The sequence below is a fragment of the Trichosurus vulpecula genome, chromosome 6 (assembly GCF_011100635.1).
Source record: "Trichosurus vulpecula isolate mTriVul1 chromosome 6, mTriVul1.pri, whole genome shotgun sequence".
Taxonomy (NCBI): Eukaryota; Metazoa; Chordata; class Mammalia; order Diprotodontia; family Phalangeridae; genus Trichosurus; species Trichosurus vulpecula.
In genome coordinates, this window is record NC_050578.1 from 230,662,861 (window position 1) to 230,687,420 (window position 24,560).

The 24,560-nt window shown below is 38.5% G+C and overlaps 1 protein-coding gene across 3 annotated transcripts in view; it reads right to left on the minus strand.

Annotated features, from left to right (window-relative positions):
- Nucleotides 1-55: 55 nt before the first annotated feature.
- The window catches only part of BTBD10 (BTB domain containing 10), a 91,504-nt gene continuing 66,999 nt past the window's right edge, over nt 56-24,560 (minus strand). For all 3 annotated transcript variants that reach the window (XM_036764580.1, XM_036764581.1, XM_036764578.1), the window contains 5 exons: nt 21,136-21,238; nt 13,288-13,408; nt 9,093-9,290; nt 6,590-6,700; nt 56-1,182 (listed from right to left, as the gene is read on the minus strand). In XM_036764580.1, coding sequence (XP_036620475.1) covers nt 872-1,182; nt 6,590-6,700; nt 9,093-9,290; nt 13,288-13,408; nt 21,136-21,238 — 844 coding nt within the window. In that variant the 3' untranslated portion in view covers nt 56-871. The remainder of the gene's footprint in view (nt 1,183-6,589; nt 6,701-9,092; nt 9,291-13,287; nt 13,409-21,135; nt 21,239-24,560) is intronic.

The following is a 24,560-nucleotide window of genomic DNA, read 5'->3' on the forward strand; positions in this document are numbered from 1 at the left end:
GAATGATGAAGCAAACAATCTGCTGATTCTAAGAATTAACGATCTAAGTCAGAAACATGAAAACAATGTAAGTTTATTTCAATGAAAAACTCAAGTTTACAATCATTTAGTAAACGAGAAGTGAACACTTCATTCCTATCCCATGACATTTATGAAAACACCTTGTCAGTAAATAAATATCTGTGAACAGATTAAGGGTAAGGCAGCCTGGATGATTAATCACCTCTGCTGTTCACATCCCTGCATGTGACTCACACAAGATGAGTGAAAAACTGCACTGGGAAACAGACTAAACAGCTACTTGAATATCACCCTAATCACTCAATGAGCCCAACGGTAAATACTTACTTTGTGCTCACTCGAACAGTGAGCAGGCAAACCTAATGACAGATACCAACTGCATTTCCATCCTTTGCTAAAGAGGCTTTGATAGAAGCACTTGTAAATTTGTATTGTGCATCACAACTATAAAAAATGGCTTTAAGAATCCCATGGAACCACCATTTATAAAGTGCTACTATCAAAACTGTGTTACTGCATTTTGTCCGGGCTCTGGCCAACATCTATGGTGAAGGTACACGAGTACCCCCTACTGCCAATCCCACCACTTCTAAATGTGAGAGAACTGTCCAGCATACAAAGAACCAATTTCACAAACCTACTGGTAAACAAATACATTTATAGAAGTGGAACCTCAGGATGTCAAATTGATACCTTTGGTCTTTTAAAAAAAAAAAGTCCACACTGCAATCTCCTAAACACTGGTGTGTGCATTTCACAATGAAGAACAGTGGCATTGCAGTGCCGAAGAATGAGGGCAGCATCACTGGTGAGAGGAACATGCTAGCATTTGTTAGATGGGCTGCCTCCATCACAGCATTGGACTCTGTCCCTCAGGATCCATCTCATTGCTGCCAGGAGGAGGAGGGATAGGCAGAATATCCAGCTCGTCAACTTGAGGTGTCGGATGCATGACCACCAGCTGGTCCTGGGGAATGTCTGCGGCGGCTGCTGCCAGGTTTGTGATAGACTTACTCTTCACACACTGGAAGTCCACATGCCGACTTTTTCCTTCCTCCTTCTCCCAGGACATGCGAATAAATGGTCTTTGGACATAGTTGTAGATTACTTCTGGGCGCCCACCGGGCCTTTTCTTGACTTTCTCTTTGTAAGTGGGATACCCTAAAGGAAAGATTTTGCACAAATTGATGAAATACATAACTTCTTTGAATCCCCATTTTCTTCATCTATACTATCTGTGAATTAGACTAGAAGATTTCTAAAATCTTTACTTGCTCTCACACTGTATGATCCATACTTTTAATAATCACAACTGCAGATGCATGACAAAGGAAGGTTAGACATGGAGTTAGGAGACAAAAGATTCATATATGACCTCACATCCTTACTTTAACTGTGATTAAGGGAAAGACGGTAGCCTATAAGCCTCAGTTTAATAACCATAATACTTGTAATAATAGCTAGTGTAGTGAGGTAATATCTTGCAAACCTTAAAAATCTATTACAATAGTTGTCATTAACAGAAAATAGGAAGCATTTCTTTTTGCAAACTAGTTAAGTGTATACTTTCTCTAGGGTTTTACTAATAGGCAGAAAGAAAAAAATATGGAAGTTCACATTTTACCAGTTAAAGGGGGCAGCTTTCAAATCCTTCTCCTTGAAAAAAAAATTCAAGAGAATGCAATTCCACCTACCCTAAAACATAGTTTCAAAAACAGATGGCTACCTCCTGAATCTAAATCCTACTTTCCTTGCTGACTTTTTAATGTAACAGCTTCTCCCTGGTCCCTAGGCTCACTAGCCTATTTATTCAACCAGTATTTACTGAGCACCTGCAGTAAACAAACCAAGGCAGGAGGTGTCCTAGGGCTGTTTGTGACACATGCCAAAGAAGTGGGATAGATCAGGAGAATAAAGATAACGCCCAGGGAGAGGTATGGAAGATGTAATAGTAAGAAAGCTTTGAGAGACAGGTAAGGATTCAGAAAGGTAGAAAGAGTGTATTAGGCAAAGAACATGAAGTCCATAGGATCAGAGCTCCAGAACAAGAAAAGAACATCTAGCCCCACCTTATTACAAAGGAGGAAAAATAGGCCCTAGGGTCATGTACAGTGTCAAAAGCAGGGTATAAACGCCCTGATGCCAGGTTCAGGCCTCTTCCCACCATACTAAGATGCTTTCCTAGAGAGCATGAATTGGGGAATGCAAGTATCATGCTGAGGGAAAACTGGGCGGGGCGGAGGAAGAGGGTAGAGAGACAGGCACAGTTTAACCATAACAAATGATTATGTTCAGGACAACGAAAGACTCGTTCTTAATAGGGGTTACTATGTGGCAAAATAAAATGGGTACACGAGTCATATAGGAAGGTTGACAAATAAAAAGTTCCCTTTTTGCCAGACTCAAGCTACCAACAAGGTCTTTGAAAAACTGTTTAAAGGGCACACCACTCAAAGTTCACCTGCTCCAGGCTATCACTCAAACCATCCAAAAGTGTACCTCACACATAAAACTGGGATTGTTCTAAACAGAAACATCCACATACACATAAGTCAAGAAAACCATGTGAATTGTTTTGCTTTTTTTGTTTAAATTGCTAGAAAATTTTCCTGGGAAAATATCTGTCCACTAGATGGCGCGGCAAACCCTCTCAGCCCTATAAACTCTCCATTAGGTCCATCTTGACCTTCACATTGACACTTAAAAACCTATGTGACCCTGGGCAAGTCGCTTCACCTCTGGGCCTCAGTTTCCTCAACCGTAAAATAAGAGTGCTGGACTGGATGGCTGCATCCAGCTCTAATGCCATGAACCTAGTAAACTGTATAGAGTTACATCAGGTATGAGTGATTTTTAAAAAAATTAAAACTGGCCTATTTTGTAGTAATTAGAGTGGAAAGTAAACTAGCCAGAATTTCTCACTTATTTAAAAGGAAGAAAGAAACACCCAAAATGCCATTTTCTCAATGCAGCAATGCTGCCTAGGTTTCTTAGAACTAGAAAGGCAAGAACTAACTTTCCAGTAGCAGGAACAACCCGGTCACCCCAGGCTCATTTCCTCTGGGTTCCAGATCCTTCCTACAGTCAGTCACAGAGTCAATGAAGCCACTACTTTGACTCCTCACATAAGTATACTGGCTATATCTCAGAACTCTAAGATAATGGAAACAAGAAGTAACAAAAGCATGGAAACATACGCACGGTCATTCCAGCATCCTACAGAGTGAAGACCCCCTTCAATTGGTTACTCCCAATGTTATAAATTCTCATCTCCTATTTTCAAGATCTCATGATTCAAAATGAATATCCTCCAAACCAAAATCCTCTCCCCATACTCTCATTTTTATCTCTCTCAGCCCAATCTCTCCAAAGTTTCTATCATCCTTGGTCTTCCCACCATGGTACAGGGAAAAGAATGCTGGATATGAAGTCAGAAAACCTGACTGCCATTTTTTATCTGTGTGACCATGAGCAAGTGACTTAATCTTTCTCAGCAGATGAGCTCTAAGGACCCTTCTACCAGCTCTAAATCTATGATGTTACGATCCTCTACTGTTAAGCTCGCTGTGATCCATTTATATAGTATTTTAAGGTTTGTGAAATACTTTACCTGTCACGTAAGGTCAGTGTTCCTAACATCCTCATTTTACAGATGAGGAAACCAAGGCTGAGAGAGGTTAGGAAACTTGCCTAGCAACACACAGTTAAAGGGTCTAAACTAAGAACTTCCTGATTCCAAGTCCAGCAATCTAGTCACTGTTTAAGTCTTTCCATCTTCCAGTGTTAACAAAGATTTAGCTCTTTACCACCTCAAGTATCCCTAGCCAGCCTGTGCAGCACCGGAAGTTCTTCCTCTGCCCCTTCAAGCATGGGGCCAAAATGAGAAAGGCATATTCCTGGCTTCTCTCTCACTTTTAGATTGACCTTCTGCCCTCATCGCTCAGCAACCTCTCTTTGGAAACTCATTCTATCCATCTTGGTCATAGAGTCCAAATCTTTATCTTAGCACTAAATCTTTTTTCTCAGGCCCTTTGGCATGGACATATCACAGGGCTCAGTCTTGGGCCCTGTTCTCTTCCCTCTCTACATTTCCTTCCTTTATGATCTCATTAGCTCCCACAGTTTCAGTTAATCTCTATAGGGACAACTCCCAAATCCAGAGCCGTTCTAATCTCTGTCTCGAATTCTAATCCCACATTGTCAGCTGTCTGCTAGATATCACAGAACACGTTCAAAACGAAACACACATTTCCCTTTAAAGCCACCCCTCTTCAAAAACTTGCCTTTCCCCCCTGAGATTACTGTTCTAGTGACCAAGGTTCACACACATGAAGTAATCAGATTCACTCACTTCCTAACAGCCTACCAACTGTTAGGCCTTGTTCTTTCACGCCCACTCATGCGGGTCTCTACCCCACTGCAGGGCCACAGCATGGATTATTACCAGGCTGATTTGTCTCCCTGCTTATCTAGTAACAGTCATAAGAATAACAAGAGCTAACATTTATATAGCACCTACTATGTGCCCAGGCACTGTGCTAAGCATTTCCTAATTATCTCATTTGATCCTCACAACAATCTTCGGAGAACTGTGCTATTACAATCCTCCTTTTACAGATGAGGAAACTGAGGCAAAGAAAGGCTATGTGAGCTTAGTAGGTGTCAGCCTGACTCCAGACCAAGAGTTCTATCCACTGCACCCCCTAGCTGCCCCTTCTAGTCTTTCCTTTTTCCAGTCTATCTTCCACAAAGCTGCCAAACTGACATTGTCCTAAGTCACAATTCTGTCATTTTCCTACCAAACTCTCCAATGGCTCTGCATGGCCTCTAGGATAAAGGACAGTTATCTCCAAGCTGGTACTGAAAGCTCTATACAGCGTATCTTCTACTTCCCTGACTTACAGTCTCTTCAAGGAATCTATTCCAATCAAGCTGGCCTGCTAGCTCCTCTCCACGCACAGCTGTCCTTGAAGAAGCACTCACTCCCTCCCTCCTTCCCCATGTTTGGCATTCTCTACTTTCTCCTCACTACCATGCAGAATCCCCTGTCTCCTTTACAGCCACCACCTACACAAACCGTTCCCAATTCCTTCTTCCAGCTGTCAGTGTTCTTTCCCACCAAAATGGTAGTGGGCAGAATGCTCAAGTCCCACCTCTGGTACATGCTGGCTGTCCCCTGGGCAGATCGCTTTCCTGCTCTGGGCAACATCTTAAGACTCTGCGCAGCTGGGAAAGGGCTGAGCAGCACTGGGGAGAGGAGCTCCCAGGATGTGTGTAACCATAGGTTCAGTCCCTATCATCTATGCCTTCTATTTACTTATCCATGTTGATGTTGTTCCCCCAGCAGACTGTATGCTCCAGGAGAGTTTGGAGGGTTTCATTTTTGTCACTGTTTACCATGTCTGCTCAAAGGGAATAGTTTGTGAATTGAATTATGTTGCATTAATTAAAAAAACCTCCCAGTTCTGCTATGTCACTTCACTGTTTTTACCTCCCCTACTCAGTATAATGAGGGGGATGATATATCATTTATATTTTTAATATATAACAACATATTTATAATGTTATATGTTTATATATAGATTTTATATATTTGTAGATATACTTATATATAAATATAATGTATTCATAATAACAAATAGTGGCACAACTAGAATTCCTATCAAATTAAGGTGGCTAGCCTTTCATCAGTGGCACTATCAAAAGAGCACTGGATTTGAAATCAGAAGCCTTATCTATAAATCATGACTCCAATACTTCCTTGCTGTGTGACTACAGGTTCTCTGAACCTCACAGTTTTCTCAACTATAAAAATAAGATTAATGTTTGTACTTCCTTAAAGGTTTGTTAGGAGGAATGTGGTTTGTTTGGGTTTTTTTTTTTGGGGGGGGGGGGGGAGTGAGGGGAGAAGGCAGGGCAATTGGGGTTAAATGACTTGCCCAAGGTCACAACACACAGCTGGTAAGTGTGTCAAGCGTCTGAGGCCAGATTTGAACTCAGGTCCTCCTGACTCCAGGGCCTGCGCTCTACTCACTGCGCCACCTAGCTGCCCCTTGGAATGTGTTTTTTAAAACTAAAAAAATTATTAAATTGGGCATTAGAGCACTTATCAGGAATCAGGAAGACTCAGCTTTCAGAGTTCAAATCTGCCCTCAGACACTTACTAGCTGTGTGACCCTGGGCAAGTCACTTAACCCTGTTTGCCTCAGTTTCCTTATCTATAAAATGAGCTGAAGAAAGAAATGGCAAACCACTCTAGTATCTTTACCAAGAAAACCCTAAATGGGGTCACAGAGTTAGACACGGCCGAAATGACTTAAAAACAATAAGTAAGGTTGGCAGCTATACGTTATTTAGAAAACAGTTCTAATAACAGTAACTTGTCAGGTTTTTTCCTTAGCTTTCATCCATAATCTCAAAGGCTTCTGCTTTTTTCAATCTATTTTAACTAAACATATTTAGGAGCGGGGGGGAAAGGTGCATAAATACTATTCCCCTATCCCTGAAAAAAAAAAAAAAGCAGCATTAGGACGAGAAGACCCATTGAGGAAAAACAAACATGTCTTACCTTCTATACCCAATCGAATTTTCTTAAGACCTCGTTCCTTCAAAACAGATTTGGCCACATCTCTATTTTCGATGTATTTGAAAAATCTATACAACTTTGTGCTATAAATAACTGGGGACAAAAAGCAACAATTTTAGAAATTAGTACCAGAAATTAATCTACTGAAGTTTTTTACCTTAAATTCATCTTGCTCCACAATCAGCAGGGCCTGATCACCCTAAAACCCCACAATGGATGCAGTGATGCCAAAGGATGACTAGCCAACATGACAGAACAATAAGTTCAGTAGAGTTAATATACAAGCAAATCTCTAACAGGGTTGAAACCAGAGAAGCTTTGATAATCCATCAGGTTACTGCAGCTAAATACTGAAACCCAATCCATTGGAAAAATAATTCAATTCTAAAAAACCATTTTTAGAGACCTGACAAAAAGAGTGTGTGTTTTTTTAAAGACAATGGCCCACAGACACAGACTAAACTCTGTCAAACAGGTGGAGTGAAGGAGATGTTATGAACCATTTAGATGATTATCATCCCCCAAGGGGAGAGAGACAGGACACTTCCTGGATTTCATGGATTGAGCTATTATTGTAATTCCCAAGGAATGTACAGCCCCCTCCCAAACTGTTCTCCACTTAGGTGGACACCCCACTCACTACTGAGGTTAAAAGGCAGATTCGAGCAAGTTCTGCCCAGGTTAGTCTGTTTAGGTCAAACAGTCTTTGCAAGGACAGACACTCCACTGACAACATGATGAGTCTTCCAATTGTGCTGGGGGCTTCAGAGAATTAGACAGATGGGGCCTCCTCGCCTTCTCTCTCTCAGGTGGAGTTATCTCCCTTAAAAGGTGAACTGCAAAGGTTTTTGCAAAAAAAGAAAGACACGCTCACAAACCAAACATGCTGGTTTATAGGATCCAATTAAAAGAAAAATAAATACTTGCTTTCTCTGGAATTAATTTGTATCTATTTCTATGTCCTTAAAAATGCTGAAAATTTTAGATTTTTCAGAGCTTCACAGAATGGATGACATCACAACCACAATTATTTTGCAATACTTTCTAATTAGAAGAAAAGGGCTGGCAGAACTATCTTCATCTCCTACAAATAAATCCTCTTTTGTTAAAATATCTTCTGTCTCAAAGCAAAATAGGAATTGAAAATATTTAGTTGAACTAAGGAAAAAAATATTTTCAGTCTTTAAGCTTCAAAGTTTAAGTTTCAAAAATTTTCTTTGAAAGAAGTAAAAATGAAAAAACAAAAACAAAACTGTGCTTTATAATGATTAGATAAAGTAATTTCAAATTTTTTTCCATCCTCTGCAGGTCAAAGTTTTTGTTGGGAAAAACACATCCCAAAGTTTTAAGCAATACCTATTTCCTACATGACAGGTTTCTAAAAAATATTTTTGTATCTCTTTAGTCTTTTTGACAAATTATTAATTTTTCCTGTATTTTGTCCAACTTAAGCAGCCAAGTCATCATAAAAACCAGGTTAGCAGAGAGCCCAGTACCAAGGGTACGTACAGCAATATCAGCTATCTAGTACCATTACTGTTCACAAGAAAGAACACAACACTCATCTGAGCACATCATGCAACTACAATTCCTTAAGGAACAACACAGCAATTTGTAGCATTAAACAAAGAGAATACTTTTAAGAATTCTAAAATATCTTCCCCATCAAATGATGTCACGATGGACTCAAATAGAAGAAGAAAACACCACCAACACCACCACCACCACCACCAACCCCAAGAGTTTCAGTGTCTTTGTGCTTTCTCCAGTTTAAGTTCTTTATCCAGGCCCTGGAAATCCTTGGCCTTTACAAAGCTGGCAATCTGAGTGACTGACAGGCTCTTCCAAAAAGACTAAACTAAGACATTTATAAAAATCAAAATTTCATTGGAATTCTACCCTATTTTCTTCTCATCTGAGAGGAAACCTCAGTCATTTCTAGGAAATTTGCCAAAGAGAATGAATACATGCCTCACGCATGATTTACCCAAAATATCAAAAGCTCACAGGGGTGGGGGGTAGGGGGGAGAGAGAGAATAAAAATGCAATTAGAAAGAGAGAAGCTAAATGATTAGTGCTTTTAAAAAACTGCAGATATCTCCTTAGAAGGCATAAAGAGCAAAAACACTGTGGTCTTCTAAAGGTATTTGTGGGTCACAATATCATCTACAAATGGATAGGTTACCAAACAAAATGAAGCTCTTTCAGACCAAAACTCACTTCCACAGGCCAGTTCAGTTAGACTTCTGGGTCAAAAGCCATCTATAATCTACAGTGACCAAAAAGCATTCTAGCAAACCATTACTAACTTTACAAGGTGTTTCTAGGAGTTACTCATTAATAAAGAAAAGAGCTATTTATGTGTAATAAAATTCCAAAATGAAAATGTCTTTTATCAAATTGAAATTAAAACCAATATACTAAAGGTAAGGTGATAAACCAGTAGCCCTGGTCCAGCAGACAAAAGACATCTTCCAATACTTACTCTGTGAATATTCTTCTCCCATCTGTGGTGGGTATTCTTCATCCCAATCAACCACATCATCATCTGTGAGTACCACTATATGACATTCTCTTTCACCACTTTGGGCACTGGCCACCATCAGAGGGAGGATCATCTCCTCTAAATAAAACTCAAATTGTCTACGAGCACCATCATTTGATAATTCATGCATGAGGGCACCTGAAATCAAACCCATAAAAATATCATAATTTTTGGATGACTCATGATGAATATAAGCAGAAAGTATAAAAAAAGACTTCTATCCATCCTTGAAAAGCCAGTCCCTACAATACGCCTTCCCATCCCTCTGTGATTTAGACTTTCCTTCTGAATAAAGTAAACTTTTGAATCTTGACAAGCATTTTGTTTGTATCTTTGATGACCGTATGTGACGGTGTCTCCTACCCACTGCAGTAGAATTGTCTGTAATCCCCTTTGCTGTAGAGCAGAGTACTGTTTAGCTCCCCAGCTTTATTTTTGATTATAATAGGCTTACTGTTCTTACTCCAGAAGCTGGCAACAACATATTCTCTTGTTTTGTTTGCTTTTACTTTGTTATTCCCAAACCTCCCCCTCTTCTTCCAGCGTTAGACTACATGATCAATGAGGGAACAGGCAGTTTTATCTAACCACCTTATCATGCCAAATACCTAGCAGAGCATACTGTGCTTAATAAATGATTGTTGAATAAATAAATGACTCCAGTTCTGATTATGTTTATCGGTGACATTATTATTGAGGCAGACCGGAGGAGTGGAAACCTCGCCTCTGATACAGACCGGCTGTATGACTCTGGACAAGTCACTTAAAGGCTGAGCTGGAGAGGTGTCAAACTGCATTGGTTGAGAGAGTTTCTCCTCTGGAAGTTCTCTACATTTATGAAATCACAAGTTCAGTGCTTATCTTCCTGACACCTGTTAGCCAAATTCTATTTTGTGGAAGTATTATCTGCTGACACACACTTAACTAGGAAAAGAAGTTTTTGAACAAAAACAAACATTTCTCAATATGTACATTAACTCAAATCACGGACACTAGGAGATGTTTCAGACTTTGGGTTTTATATCACCCTTACTCCTTTTTCACCTTCTTTGGGAAATACCCAGAACAAGCATCAGAACACACTGGCAGAAGGGGGGAGCTTTGGGAATAACAAAGTAAAAACCAAACAAAACAAGAGAATATGTCGTTGCCAATGTCTAGAGTAAGAAGAGTAAGCTTGTTGTAGATAAAATAAACAGGTTGCTAAACAGTACTCTCTGCTCTGTGGCAATGGGGATGGCATACAGCTCTACTACATGAGGATAGTCATAACAAACTGTAATTACTAGTAAAGAATGGGGGTTTTACCAGAAAATCAGAGAAGATTATAAAACTTAGGGCTCAGACATTCTGGGTTCCAAGAAAATGAAATAAAAGGAGGCCTGGAGATGCTCTGACCTGAGTCTCTCAGACAAAGGCCTAGGCAGACTGGGAGCATTTTCCGGAGCTCTCCCTCCTAGTAAAGAGGGTTGAAATACACATTACATGGAAGGTGTAATTCAGCTGAGAGTCTTCTTTACTGTCATAGGGGAATCTAACTGTTAAAGATGAAAGATCAAGGAACAAAAGGCCCCAGGGAAAGACTTTCATTAGCTTTCCCCTTCACTACCTGCCTTCTAAAAATTGCCCCTTTTACACTTCCTTATTTTACAACAGTTCACAACAACGAGATTTCTGGAAAAGGAAAACCTTTGCTGATAAATCCAAAACATTTTTGTCTAAGCAGTAAGGGGCAGAGGGTAATGGAAATGAATGTCAGGCAACTGCCTGTCTTCTACAATAGCCAGACTGAAGTTTTTAGAAGTATTCGTGGGAATCACTGATTATGTAATGCACTCCCCTCAAAACACAAACACACACACACACACACACACACACACACACCCTCTCTCCAGTTGCTCCCTGTCACTTCCATCAAATACAAAATCCTCTCTTCGAATTCAAAACCCTTCATAACCTAGACCCTTCTTACACTTTACTCTCCATCACATAACTCTTCAATTCAGTGACGCTAGCCTCCTGGCTATTCCACTACCATATCTCTCAGTCCTGAGCATTTTCCCTGGTTGTCTGCCATGCCTGGAATCCTTTCTCTCCTCAAATCTGCCTAGTGACCTCCCCGGCTTCCTTTTAAGTCCCAACTAAAATCTCATCTTCTACTGGAAGCATTTCCCAACCCCTCTTAATTCTAGAGCCTTCCGACTCTTAATTATTTCCTATTTATTTTGTATAGAGGATGTTTGTATATATTTGTTTGCTTGTTGTCTCCCACTTTAGACTTTGAGCTCCTTGAGGGTGGGGACTATCTTTTGCTTCTTTTTGCATTCCCAACATTTACATTGTGCCAGCAACGGTAGGTACTTACATTTATTGGCTGATCATTTTAAGGACAAGGAAATAAGCTCCCAAAAGTCAAGTGTCTAGTCCAAGACCATCATGCTGGTCAGTGACAGACTCTGGAATAGAACTCAAATTCTCTAGACACTACATACAGTTCAGTGTACCTTCCGCTATAAATTTTAAACCACATTCAGCTGAACACTTGTAAGGTTTAAAAACTATACCACTTTTCCAAAGGCAGAATTGCTGTCAGAAAGTCAGTTACTCTTTGTAGATGCAACATTTTAAAATATATTAACTTTTGATGGGCATTGTAGACACACACACACAGAGCCACTTCTTTTGTATTTAGGCATTCCTTTCTATTCAAGCATCCAGTCTGACTCACTGACCAGTAAGGCCTGTTTAACAACTGTAGGGCATGGTCAACCAGACTTTGGTTATTTTTTCCCCCAAAAAAACAAAAACTTTTTTTTTTTTTTTACTTAATTTAAACTAACAGACATAAGCTACTAGGCCAACAGGGTCCAACCACCTATAACTTCTGACTATGCAAGACCAACTCTGGACAAGGTTTGGGTTCAGTGGATTCTTTCAAAGTACACTCTTTTCTGAAACCATTGAAACCAAAGCTGAGAACCATTGTCAGTAATGTAGATTTGAGTCAGAACTGAGATAAACCTTGGATGAGCTGTCTATTAAATAGCGATACATTTATGAATCTTTTCAAAATGAATTAATGATTATTAACACTAGGCTTTCGGTTACGTACTTCTGTCAAATTGATGATTTATACTGATTTTGCTCATTTTCCTATCACAGCTGGCTATAACTAACAGTAACCCTTCCCTGCTCTCAACAAGAAATTCTACCTCTGGGTTTCAGTTTCCTCATCTGTAAAAAAACAAGGTGGGTGGGGGGAGAGGGGCAGGGCCACCTCCAGGGTAACTACCACTTCTGATTATACTTACTATACCCACCCTAAAATGAAACAATGCATTGTTAGATACAACTGCACAGTGTTACTTAAATAATGAGTACAGATTATGTTGAATCCTGAAGATATGCACCCAATTTATCTGGCTGGATGAAGAGTGATGAAATTTTCAGCCCCAGCAATTCTGAAAGACTCAACTGTGGTGAGAGCCCCACTGGACGAGAACAAATGCAGCACAGTGGGCAGAGAGCTAGTTTCAAAGCCAGGAAGACCCAGGTTTCAGTCCCACTTACAACACTTGCTGACTGTGTGATCCTCCTTGGTGCTCTCAACTCCTCTCTCTATAACTATAAGCTGCAGACAAGTGTCTGATTTGTGGTGGTAGAGCCAATTGTCCTTGTCTCGCAATCTCTCATACCAATGAAATCACAGGCCAGTCACCAGCCACTATCCTAAAATTTATACTGACAAAGTGTGTACGTACAGCAACAAATTTACAAATTCTTGAAATAAATATAAAAGAAGAATTTTGGTAGAACTTAGGGTCAGACATACATATGCTATTAGCTTTCAAGCAGCACCGTCACGTGGCAGATATTAGCAATGATTGAGTATATCAACACTGGCCTTTTAAAAATCACCAGAAGGTCATAGCATCATAGCCTAGAATATTACATTTTAAAAGTTAAAAGTTCAAAAACTGCACAGAGACCTTGAAGACCTCAGGGTATATAAAGATGAAGATCTTTAAATAATTTGCTAAGTAACAATTTTCCTTCAAATATATTACAGCTCCCCTTAAAAACAATCACCACACTTTCTATATAGATTTTTTTTCCCCATAGATATTGTACTTACTGAGATCTCTACATTTTATAGTACTATATTCAAAAGAGATACAAAGATAGTCACACGCTTCTCTTAGCTCAGGAATAGATATGCCATCAGGACAACGGATTATTCCTGTCTTGTAGTAATCCTGAAAAAAAAAATTAACAAAAGAATTAGCAAAATATCTAGTAGCCCGAAATACAAAAGCCCTGAGATAGTAGTGGCATTGCTAGAAGTAAAAGGAGAGAGAGAGAAAGGCGCATACTACTGACAATCCTTCATCACAAAAAAATTCAATTCAACAAATGCTCATTAAATACCTAGTATTATGCTCAGATCCCTGTATAACATAAAAAGATTAGAGTCAAGAATTTATTAAGTGCCTATTAAATGCAAGGCACTATAAGTTCTGAGAATACCAAAACAGAAGTCCCTGACCCCAAGGAATTTGTAACCCTATAGGACAGATAGGCCATGTACACAAACATTTATTACGAAAGAGTGAGATCAAGACTGCCTGCTCTCAGAGAACTTGAGGAAGAAGACATTAATTTGTCTTTTGCATAACGCCTTAAACAAGGATCATAGCAAGTGCTTATTTAAATCATTCATGAACTGAAAAAATGAGGACCCTCAATTAGAATGGTGGCAGTTCTAGTAGAAAGCAGGGAACATATGTGAGCACTATTATAGAACAATCAGGACTTGGGACAACCGAATACAGAGAGAAAAGTCAAAGATGGCCTGGGTGACTGGAAAGATGATGGTGCTACTAAGAAAAATAAGGCAATGGGAAGGAAGAGTAAGTAGAAAAAAGAGAATAATGAATCAATCTGGAAATATTAAGTCTGTGGTACTAGTGGGAGGTTCAGGTAGCTATGTCTAGTAGACAATAAGATGTGGGACTGGAGCTTAAAGTAGCAATATATTATTAGCAATAAAGACTTATGAGTTATTTGCACAGATAAAGATCACTGAAGACATGGTTGTTTTGGAGTTCACCAAAGAAGAGAGCAGAGCTAGAAAAGAGCAGGATGTGGACAGAGTCCCTTGTGTTACCAACACTAAGGAGACAGGTAGAAGAGGATATACCACTCAAGAATAAGAGAGTAGTTATACAAGCAGGAAAATCAGGAAAGACCCTGTCAGGGAATCCAAATTAGAAGAGTTTACACAAAAGGAAAACAATGGCCAACCATTTTCTTCTTGTCGTTTGTATCAGAGGGTGATGTTTTAACTCACTTGTGAACTGGATTTAAGTGAGTCAGAGTTACACAAAGTCATCAGCCTCCTTTCTCTTCCACAGTCAGGGAAGTCCAGTGGCAAGAAAGAACTCAGGATATTGGTGATGGACTGGGATGCAAAGAATGACCTCGGCACTTTCAATATCTGCCCAAGCTCTAAGCACTCCACAGTGCCTGCTTCAGACACTTTCATGGCCATTGGAATATACTGTTCTCATCCGCCCATTCCATCGGGGAAGTCTTCACATACTTGGGGCAGACACCTCCTACCTCATCTAAGGTTTGAGACCTGTTGGTTACCCTCAACCTGAATTGTCTGCTGAGCTGGTTCTGAAATCCTACTTTCTGCAAGAAGCCTTTCCTGGTCTCTTTTACTGCTGGTACCTTCTGAGATTACCTCCCATTTACCTGCATAAATCATGTACCTATGTGGCTCTTTTCACATTGTCTCTCCCATTCGAAAATGATATCCTTAAGATCAGAGACTGTTTTTCCTTTTCTTTTTATTCCAAATGCTTACTTAGCAAAGTGCCTTTCACATAGTAGGTACTTAGTAAATGCTTGTTGATCTTTTATGCCTTCACATTAGCCATGTCCCCTCAGACCCCCCAATCACACATATCCGGAATGCATTATCTCTTTAATTCCACCTTGTAGGATTCCTTTCCCCGCTCCTCTCCCTCTTCATTAAGGGGTTAATTCTCAGCTCTGGACCCATAAATGTGGACTGGGTTCAGTCTTGGGGAGCCTGGCTCATAAAGGGATCAGGTTCTTTTTTCTCACCTGATTCTGCTTTACACCTTTACCCTGGAGCACCAGTGAAAATTTTGTTTGGCTCTTGTCTAGAGTCGCCCCCAAACTGGAGGGAGAAATAAGGTACTTAATATACAATGTAGATCAGGTATAGGACAGCTTTTTATTTCCTCCATTCAAAAGAAATACTTAACCTAAGAGACTCTCGAGCCTGCCTTGACAAAAGTCTTAAGCAAGCAGTAACACCGTAACTATTATACCCTTCCGGAAGACAGAAATAAACATTAAAAACATGAATAGGTTTGTGAGACTGCTAAATAAGCATTTTCCATTTCATCCGAGTTTTAACTTTGTCTGAACCATTCTCTCCAGGTTCAAATAATATGGAAAGGACAATGAAAATCAAAATGAGGTTAACAGCTTTGGCATTAAGAGGTCACACTAGCCTTCCTGAAGCAAGAATTCATTATGGAAATATGATACACAAATGTATAATTAGAATATGAAAACAAAATGGGAATGACAGAGGTATCAGCATAGTGCTATGTGAGAAATATGAACTGCTTGTGGGTAGGCACAGAAGAGACAATATCTTAAAAACAACAATATCACCCAAATTAATTAAGGTGATATTATAATTCACTGCTATACCAAATGACCAGTTTTGTAGAATTTTTAAAAATACATAAAAACAAAATTCATCTGAAGGAACTAAAGGGTCAAGAATCCCAAGGGAAATAATGAAAAAAAAAACTGGGCAGAAAGGGACCCTAGCAGTATCAGATGTCAAACTGTTTTATAAATCAGTAATCATCAAAACAATTTGGCACTGGGTAAAAAATAAGAGTTGTTAACTAGTGAGACAGATTAGGTATAAAACACAATGGAGCAAACACAGCCTAGTGTTCAACAAATCCAAAGACCCCAGCAACTGGAAGAAGGACTCAAATGCTGGGAAAACTGGTCAACAAGCTGGCAGAAATCAGTTTTGATCCTTTGGACCAAAGGAACATTAATGTACTGTTTTGGTAAAGCTCTGAAATGGTAAAGCCATTCTGGAAAGCAATTAGGACCTCCACCTCCAAGATAGGCTCCAAAAGAAAATATAACCTAGACATAAAAGGTCAAATTGTAAAAAATTAGAATAAGGAAAAAAATCCCATCTTTTAGATCTATAAGAAAGGAAGAGTTCATGACCAAACAAGGAATTGAGAGAATCAGAGAAGATAAGAAGGAAAACAATTCACATTAGGAAAAAAATAGATTTGGGGGGAAAAAAATCTCTGCAGCTCATTTCTCTGATAAAGATCTCATTTCCAAGCTATACAAGGAACTGATTCAAATTGATAAGAATAAGATCCACTCCTATAATTCATAAATGGTCAATAAATCTGAATAGGTACTTCTCAAGAGAAGAAATCCAAGCTATACATAGTGACAGATCATACATTTTCCCAGCATTAAAAAAAATGCTCCAATTTATTAATAACTAAAGGAAAAAAATTAAACCTCACACCCATCTGACCCAAGCTGACCCAAAAAAATGACAAATGTTGGAGAGGCTGTGGGGAAAAAAAGGTAGTGCACTTTCGGTAAAGCCATTCTAAAAAGCAATTAGGACCTCAACCCATGAGTTACTAAACTGAGCGTACTCTTTGATCCAGTTTTACCATTACTGGTTCTATATACACCCCAATGAAATCAAAGAGAAAGGTAAAAGTCCACCTTGATGTACAAAAAATATTTATAGCAACTCTTGTTGTAGTAGCAAAGACGTGGAAATAAGGGGTGCCTCTCATTTGGGGAATGGCTGAACAAATTATGGTATGTGAATTTAACAAAACAGTATTATGCAGTTAAGAAAAGAGATAGTTTTAGAGAAACTTGGGAAGATTTGTATGAAGAACTGATACAGACTGAAATAAGCAGAACCAGGAGAACAATTTATACTGTAACACCAACAAAGCAAATTTCCATAGACAAGAACTCTGACCAATACAAAGAGCAACCATGGTTCCAAAGGATCAATGATGAAAAATGCTACCTCCTGACAGAGAGATGACAGATTAATAACACACAAAATAAGTCACATTTCTGGACATGGCCAATATGGGAATTTGTTTGCTTGACTAATTGTTGCAAGGGGTGTGTGTGTGTGTGTGTGTGTGTGTAGAAGGAGTAGAGGAAGAAAACATAAAATGTAATTTTTAAAAAGTGCTACGTGAGGTCCAGCAGAGGGAGGATCAGGCAAGACACTTCACGAAAGAGACAGATATTGAATTGTGCTCTAAATAATGACTAGGAATTCAGTAGCAGAGAACGGGAGTGAGGTAGAGGCAGAGTGGAGGTATTTTAAGTATAGAAAACAAAGACACTGGGGAAACAGACGGGAAAATACAAGACCTGCACAAGTGATAAAGTAGTCTCAGTTTGATTTCAATATGGAGTATGTTTAGCAAATGAGTATACGATAAGGCTGGCAAATTGGAAACAAAGTAGATGTCACTGATTGGGGAATGGCTAAACAAATTGTAGCAATATGAATGAAATGAGTATTACTTTGCTTTAAGAAATGATGAACGTGAATAGAGACATACAGACTAATGTGATCTAATAGAAAACAACATACATAAAACCGACAACATAAATGGAAAGAACCACCACAAACAAGAAAAAGAGAATGCTGCAAAATTATAAAGAACAAGCATGACTCCAAAGAAGATGTAAAAACAGACACTCCCAAGCCACTTCTTTGCAGAGGTGGGTCCATGGACATGGTACACTGCATATATATTCATGTTGCTGCTGTTGTTCAGTTGCTTCTGAAGAGTCATGTCGACTCTTCCTGGACCCGTTTGGGGTTTTCTTGACAAAGATACTGGAGTGGTTTGCCATTTCCTTCTCAGTTCATTTTACAGATGAGGGAACAAGGTTAAGTGACTTGCCCAGAGTGATACAGCTACTAAGTGTCTGAGGCCAGTTTTGAACTCAAGAAGATGAGTCTTGCTGACTTCAGGCCCAGTGCTCTATCCACCACGCCACCACTTTCTGAGTATACTGACTGGCTTTGCTGATTTTTGTCTTCTTCCTCTTTTACTTTCAAAAAAAAAAATATCATTTGTTATATGGAACAGCTCTCTTGGAAAGGGACAGAAGAAGGGGTAGGAAGAAAGAGAGGAAGGATACTAGAAGAAATTCCATTGAAGTAAAAAAAGATATAAAAATTTTTAGAAAACTCAAGTTTAAAAAAGGTAGGTTTGCACCAGGCTGTGGAGGGCCTTGAATGCCATTATAGAAGATTTTGAGCAGAAAAAAACATAGTTGGATCTATGCCTAAGGAAGATTATTTTGCTAGAGGTATGATAAGATTGGAGAGAGATGAGAGCATATGTGGAAGGGTATGTTAGGAACCTGCTACAAAAATCTAAGCAAGTGGGTCATGAGGGTCTGTAACAGGATGGAGGCAACAGGGATAGGGAGGATGGGAAAAACTTGAGTGATGTTGAGATGAGAGAGAAAAAAAAAAAAAGACCAAGTATATCACCAGAAATGAAAGGTGAAGGAGAAGGGAGTATCAAAGAAAAAGCCAAGGTTTCAGACATGGGGAAAAAAGAGGATCATCCTATTTAAATGATCCTGAATAAGACAAAAAACCTGTGAAGGAGAGAGAGAAGAAATAAGCAAAGTGGGAAAATAAGGAGAATGTGCTGTCACAGAAGCCAAGGAAACGTATCTAGAAGATAGTCAACAGCATAAAATGCTACAGAAAGGTTAAAGACAATGAGTACTGGGGAATAAAAAGACCATTAATTTAGTAATTCGGAGATCGCTGTTAACATTAAGGCAGTAGTTTCAAGAGAATGGTGGAGAAGGAATCCAATTACAAGGGGTTGAGAAGTGCATAAGGTGGCGAAGAAATAAAGGTATGTGGCACAGACAACTTTTTTTCACATGAAGGAAAAGATGGAGGTCAGGTAACAGGTAACCAGAGCAGAGCAGTAAGGAGAAAGTTTAGGGGGTTTTCTGGACTGGAGAACCCTAAATATATTTGTAGACAGACAGAAGGGGCCACCAGGAGCTGAGAGTTGAAAGATTATGAGAGAATAAGGAGAAGATGAAGTCAAGGGCATAAGGCAGTTAAGCCCAAGGGACAAAGGTACCTCTTCACCTGATAAAACAAAGCAAAAGAGATTGAGTGATGATTCTAAGTAGTAAAGAGGAAAAGAGAATTCTAATTCAAAGACCTCAATCTTCCTGGTGAAACAAGAGGCTAATTATGTGCTCAAGCATAAAAGCTAGGTACAAGTCTGGGAACTCAGCAAACAGTCGCTATGGAGGATGTAAAAGGACAGCAGAGTTGAAAGTAAAAACATTATCTTCTGGTTCCTGGGCCAGGATTCTTTGTATGTGAACTTTTTAAATAAATCCATATTGCTGATTTTCATATGACATCAACCCAAATTGTTGTATTTTCATTACCTTTTCAAATACTAAAGAAAACCAGGTAGATAAGAGTCAATGAAAGTCAGTGGAGAGGCCTATGCAGCAAATGTAACATAGTCCAAAGAACTTCACAGAAGATGAGGCTATTTTCAAATAAAATTTTCTAAATTGTTCCCCAGTCCAAAAATATGAAATGCAAAATGTTCAAATAAGTAGTCTTTTTTAAATTAAGTGTGAGATAGAAATAATCAAGGATGAAAACAAGGATGGATTGTGTTCTCCATGAATTCCCTGTAATCTCATCAATCCTATATGCCTGAATATTCTCCTCCTCTTTTACCCATCCCTCACGCATCTCAGAACAAAAGGGGTTGGGGGGGGGGGGGGGGGGGGGGAGGCACCCGCATGGGGAGAAAGAACTGACCACCTAAGCTTTTATAGTCTATGGCCTCTGACCTCACATAGCATTAATAACAAAAATAATAGCAGTTCACACTTATTTAGAGATTTACAGTCACAAAGCACTTAAGATCCATTATCTCATCTGTTCTGAACAGCTTTGTGAGATAGATAATATTAGGATTACTCCAATTTACAGATGAGGAAATGGAAGACTAGGATTAGAGAGCAAGAAGTGACAGGCCTGGTGCATTCCATCCCTTGGCTCCCTGTCTCCCAGGGCTCCTTCCATCCTCTCACCAAGCGGTCGCCTGCCTGCCTGCGAACCACTATGCTCTCTTACCAGGCTGTGGGGTAATAACTCATTTGGTAAAAGGAAAATTTTTTAAATTGTACCAACAATATATTAAGCTGAGTCTTCATCATGGAACTTAAATTACAAGTAGGGAAATCAGCTAAACTAATCAATTCTTTCTAACAAAAATACGCATGTTGGCAAACGAACTTTGAAAGTTGAATGTAAACAGTCAAGGGAGTTGGGTCTCTTCCACTTCCTTTGCCCTCATTTCACTCAGGGCTGCTGTTTCCTCATCTGTAAAATAAGGACTTGGAGCAAGATGATCTCTACAATCCCTTTCAACTCTTATAATACTTTAAATTCTTCCATAACCTTCTATCTTCTCATCTCAAAGGAAGTCATACATAAAGCACAGGAGATCATCTATCGATCCTTATGTAAAAATATGTTTGGGGAAATCTGGCAATGGACACATCACTTCTAAACATGCTTAGCCGAATGAAGCTGTAGGTGACAAAAAGTTATTGCAGACACAAGTAGGATTTGCTCTCAACCCAAACCCCTCCCCCGCAAAAAGGTCACCTTGCATTTTTTAAAAAATATTCTTTTCTTGCTAAAAGGTGTCAAACATTAAAAATGGTATCAAAACGGTACCCACATAGAATGCAACATCTAACGCTACTTATAGTTTGATGTCTCACAACTTAGTCCATATACCTGAAAATGCTTAACACTCACCAAAATAGCTCGAAAGACAGTAGAACCAATTCCCTCTGCTACTTCATACTCTCCTTTCTCATTAGGACGTGTGAAGTTGTGTTCTCTTCCGGATCCAAACATCCTATCACATAAAATAATGAAGACAAATCAAAGTTTCCTCCAAGTGAGATAAAAAAAATTTTAAGTTAAAATGATTTCTCTGTACTATGAACTGAAAATATTAAATATCACCACATTAACTACAGAAATTTCTGTAGAAATTTATTCTGACAGAGAAGGGAAAGACCTCTTAAGAGTTGTTTACTATAGTTACATGAACCCAATGGGAGAACATTAGTAAAGAACAGTAGCAGGAAAATGAAATACAGTAACTTCTTTATCTATAAAATAGTAATAAAAATCCTAAACTGTGCAATACTCATGTTCAAGAATTTCCTTCTAATTGTCACAGTCAAACTACTGTTGAATCCACATTATAAAAAAAAGGATTTTTTTTTACCCTAAAACTGTGATCTCATCAATTTGGGAGTTCCCTCCCACAATGCAGGCTATAATCCATTCATTAAACTTTGCAAAAATGGGGAGGAGGGAAATAAGAGTGTTGCTGGCTAAAGGAGCCAACTTTTAAAAAGAGTATACACTCCCACAATCTTCCTTTAAAATTGCTAGCCTTATCTTAAAAGAGAGAATAAATAGCAAACGACTGTATAAAATAGGCTAGAGAGCTCAGGGAATGGATAGGAGATAAAATTTTATTTTTCACAGTCCTTTAACTATAGGTAAAAATATTATGCCATCAATCATTACAATTTATGTAGAAATGAAGAACAAATATAGGCAAGGAAAGAATAGGACTAGGAAAAGGTGAAAGATAAGGGAACTGAAATAAACATTCTAAATATTCTAGTATTGGATTCTATTACAAATATGGAAGTTTTAAATTTTTGCAAAACACACATCACCTACTTTTGTAAAGATACCCTTTTAAATTGTTCATCTTTATATCTAAGTACCTTTCATGCACGTAGGGTGAACAAAGATACTGGATGCAAAATGCTTTGTGGAAGTTAATTTATAAAAAAAAAAATTGCTTCTGGAAATTTAAAATGCATAGTCCTCATACCAAATTTAAAGGTCTAATCTTTATTGTAAAAAGTTATGATTCTAAATGAATTACATCCTAAAAAAGATGGCCAACTAGACAACAACTTCCCAATTCATGAAGTTTCTACTTTTATTGTAACAATGAAACCCATACAGAACAAAGCCTTTTTATTCAAAAGTTTCTAAAAGCCAACCAAGTGCTTTTACAATTCCCATGAATATTAATTTCCATTCACAATGATATACTGTAGTCCTTTTAAATGAAATGGTGCCTTCATGTCTTTGAAAAAAAAAAAAAAAAAGACTGTCTTTCAGGAATTAAAAGTCACACAATTCTTCTCAAATACTTGAACTGGACCAAAAGGGCAAGCTAATATATTTAGATCAGTTTGGAGATTTTTAACAAATCTCACAGGCACCTTTGAATTAAAATGTGGAATTACAATTTTAAATACAATTCCAGACATTAGCTTTCTATACTTTCTAAAGTTTAGATAAGCGTGTATAACACTAATAAGTCTTACTTTCTAAAAACATCTTTTTCCATGCGTTTCTTAGAAAATAAGTAAATTCCCACTATATACTTTCCCCTGTGGACTAACATAATTTTATTACTTTTGCCCTTTAGAGTGCCCTGGGTACTCTTTGTCCCATTTCATTATCTAACACAGTAACAAGTCTCAAAAAGAAACAAAACACTCAAATGTAGTATAATCCATTTGCACATGTTTCCCAGGCAGATATTTCTTTCCCCTACAAACATCCCCACCCCTCCATTTTCGTACTAGAACCAATGAGGTCAAACCTATTTGTTTTCCAACATGCTTAAAGGTTGTTTAATTTTAATTCTGGACACACTATACTCACAATCAGGTTAGCTTAACATACTAGCAGTCAATCAAAACCAAGTTTAACATTCCAGTTCCTGCCTAGCAACATCTCTTGAATAGGAACTACCATGAAAAAAGATTATATATCTAAAATCTTCAACATAGCAGAGCTGTTTGGTAAGTGAGGGATAGACAATAGCTATAATAATTGTAATACTGCTTTAAACTTTGCAAAGCGCTTTAAATATATCGTCTCATTTGAGCTCCACCATAAGTCTCTGAAGCAGGTACTATTATTCCCATTTTCCAGATGAGGCAACAGAAAGAGAGGTTAAGTGACTTGCCCAGCACAAGTGTCTGAGGTAGACAGTTTGAGTGTTGAACTGGTAACCATGTTTCATGAAAGATCCACAGGATCTTGTGGAAGAACATGGATAAAAATAATGCCAGATGCTAAAAGAATGGAGAGGTAGGTTGTCATCTGCACATCATGAAAGAAGTAGCCACACAGATGAGATAGTGGGTTCCCTTTCACCAAAGACTTTCAAGTAACTGCTGGATAACTACTTGTCTGACATGTATTATACACGGGCATTTCTGTTTGGGTCTAAGTTGAACTGGAATCCTCCGTGAAATCCCCTTAATTCCTAAGATTCTATGAGATCATGGAGCCATGGAAGTATTGCAACACTTCAGAGAAACTTCCTAGGCTGTATCAAAGGTTAATATATTTCATAATTTGAGTATGCCCTTTTTGTCTTGGCATTTATCAAATACTCGCAATACAGAAAACTCACTATTTAGCTTTATGTTAGCTTTTTCAAAATTAATAAGAGAAAAGGGGTAGGGTGGAGAGAAGGTTTCATGTAGGAGGCTTGTGGTTATACCAAAACATATGTTGGGCATGAGTTCTTAATCTTTTTTTTTTCTTGTTATGGACCACTTGGCAGTCTGGTAAAATCTACGAAACCCTTCCCAGAATATTTTTAAGTAATTGAAAAGAAATGCTAAATTTCCATTAGAACTCAGTGAAATAAAGATATGATTTTTTTCAGTCATTTACTCATCCAAGTTCAAAGATATCCTTAAAGTCTATCCACAAACCCCTTAGGGATCTACGCATCCTTGGTTAAGAATCACTGTGTCAGAGAAACCTAGGGAATTTTCTGCTGCACTATAAAATAGAAGGGGGAAAAAAACCCTGAAACCTTTCATCCAAAAGAAACACTTAATAAATCTTACATGTGATAATCTTTTAAAATTCTGTCACTGTTCAAGAGTGGGTTGAGGGAATCAATGGGTAAAAGTTAAATAAAGTTATCTGTTGTTCAGTTGTTTTAGTCTTATCCAACTCTTTGTGATCCCATTTGGGGTTTTCTTGGCAAAGACCCTGGAGTGGTTTGCTATTTCCTTCTCCAACTCATTTGACAGATGAGGAAACTGAGGCAAACAGGGGTAAATGACTTGCCCAGGGTCACACAGCTAGTAAGCATAAGAGGCTGATTTGAA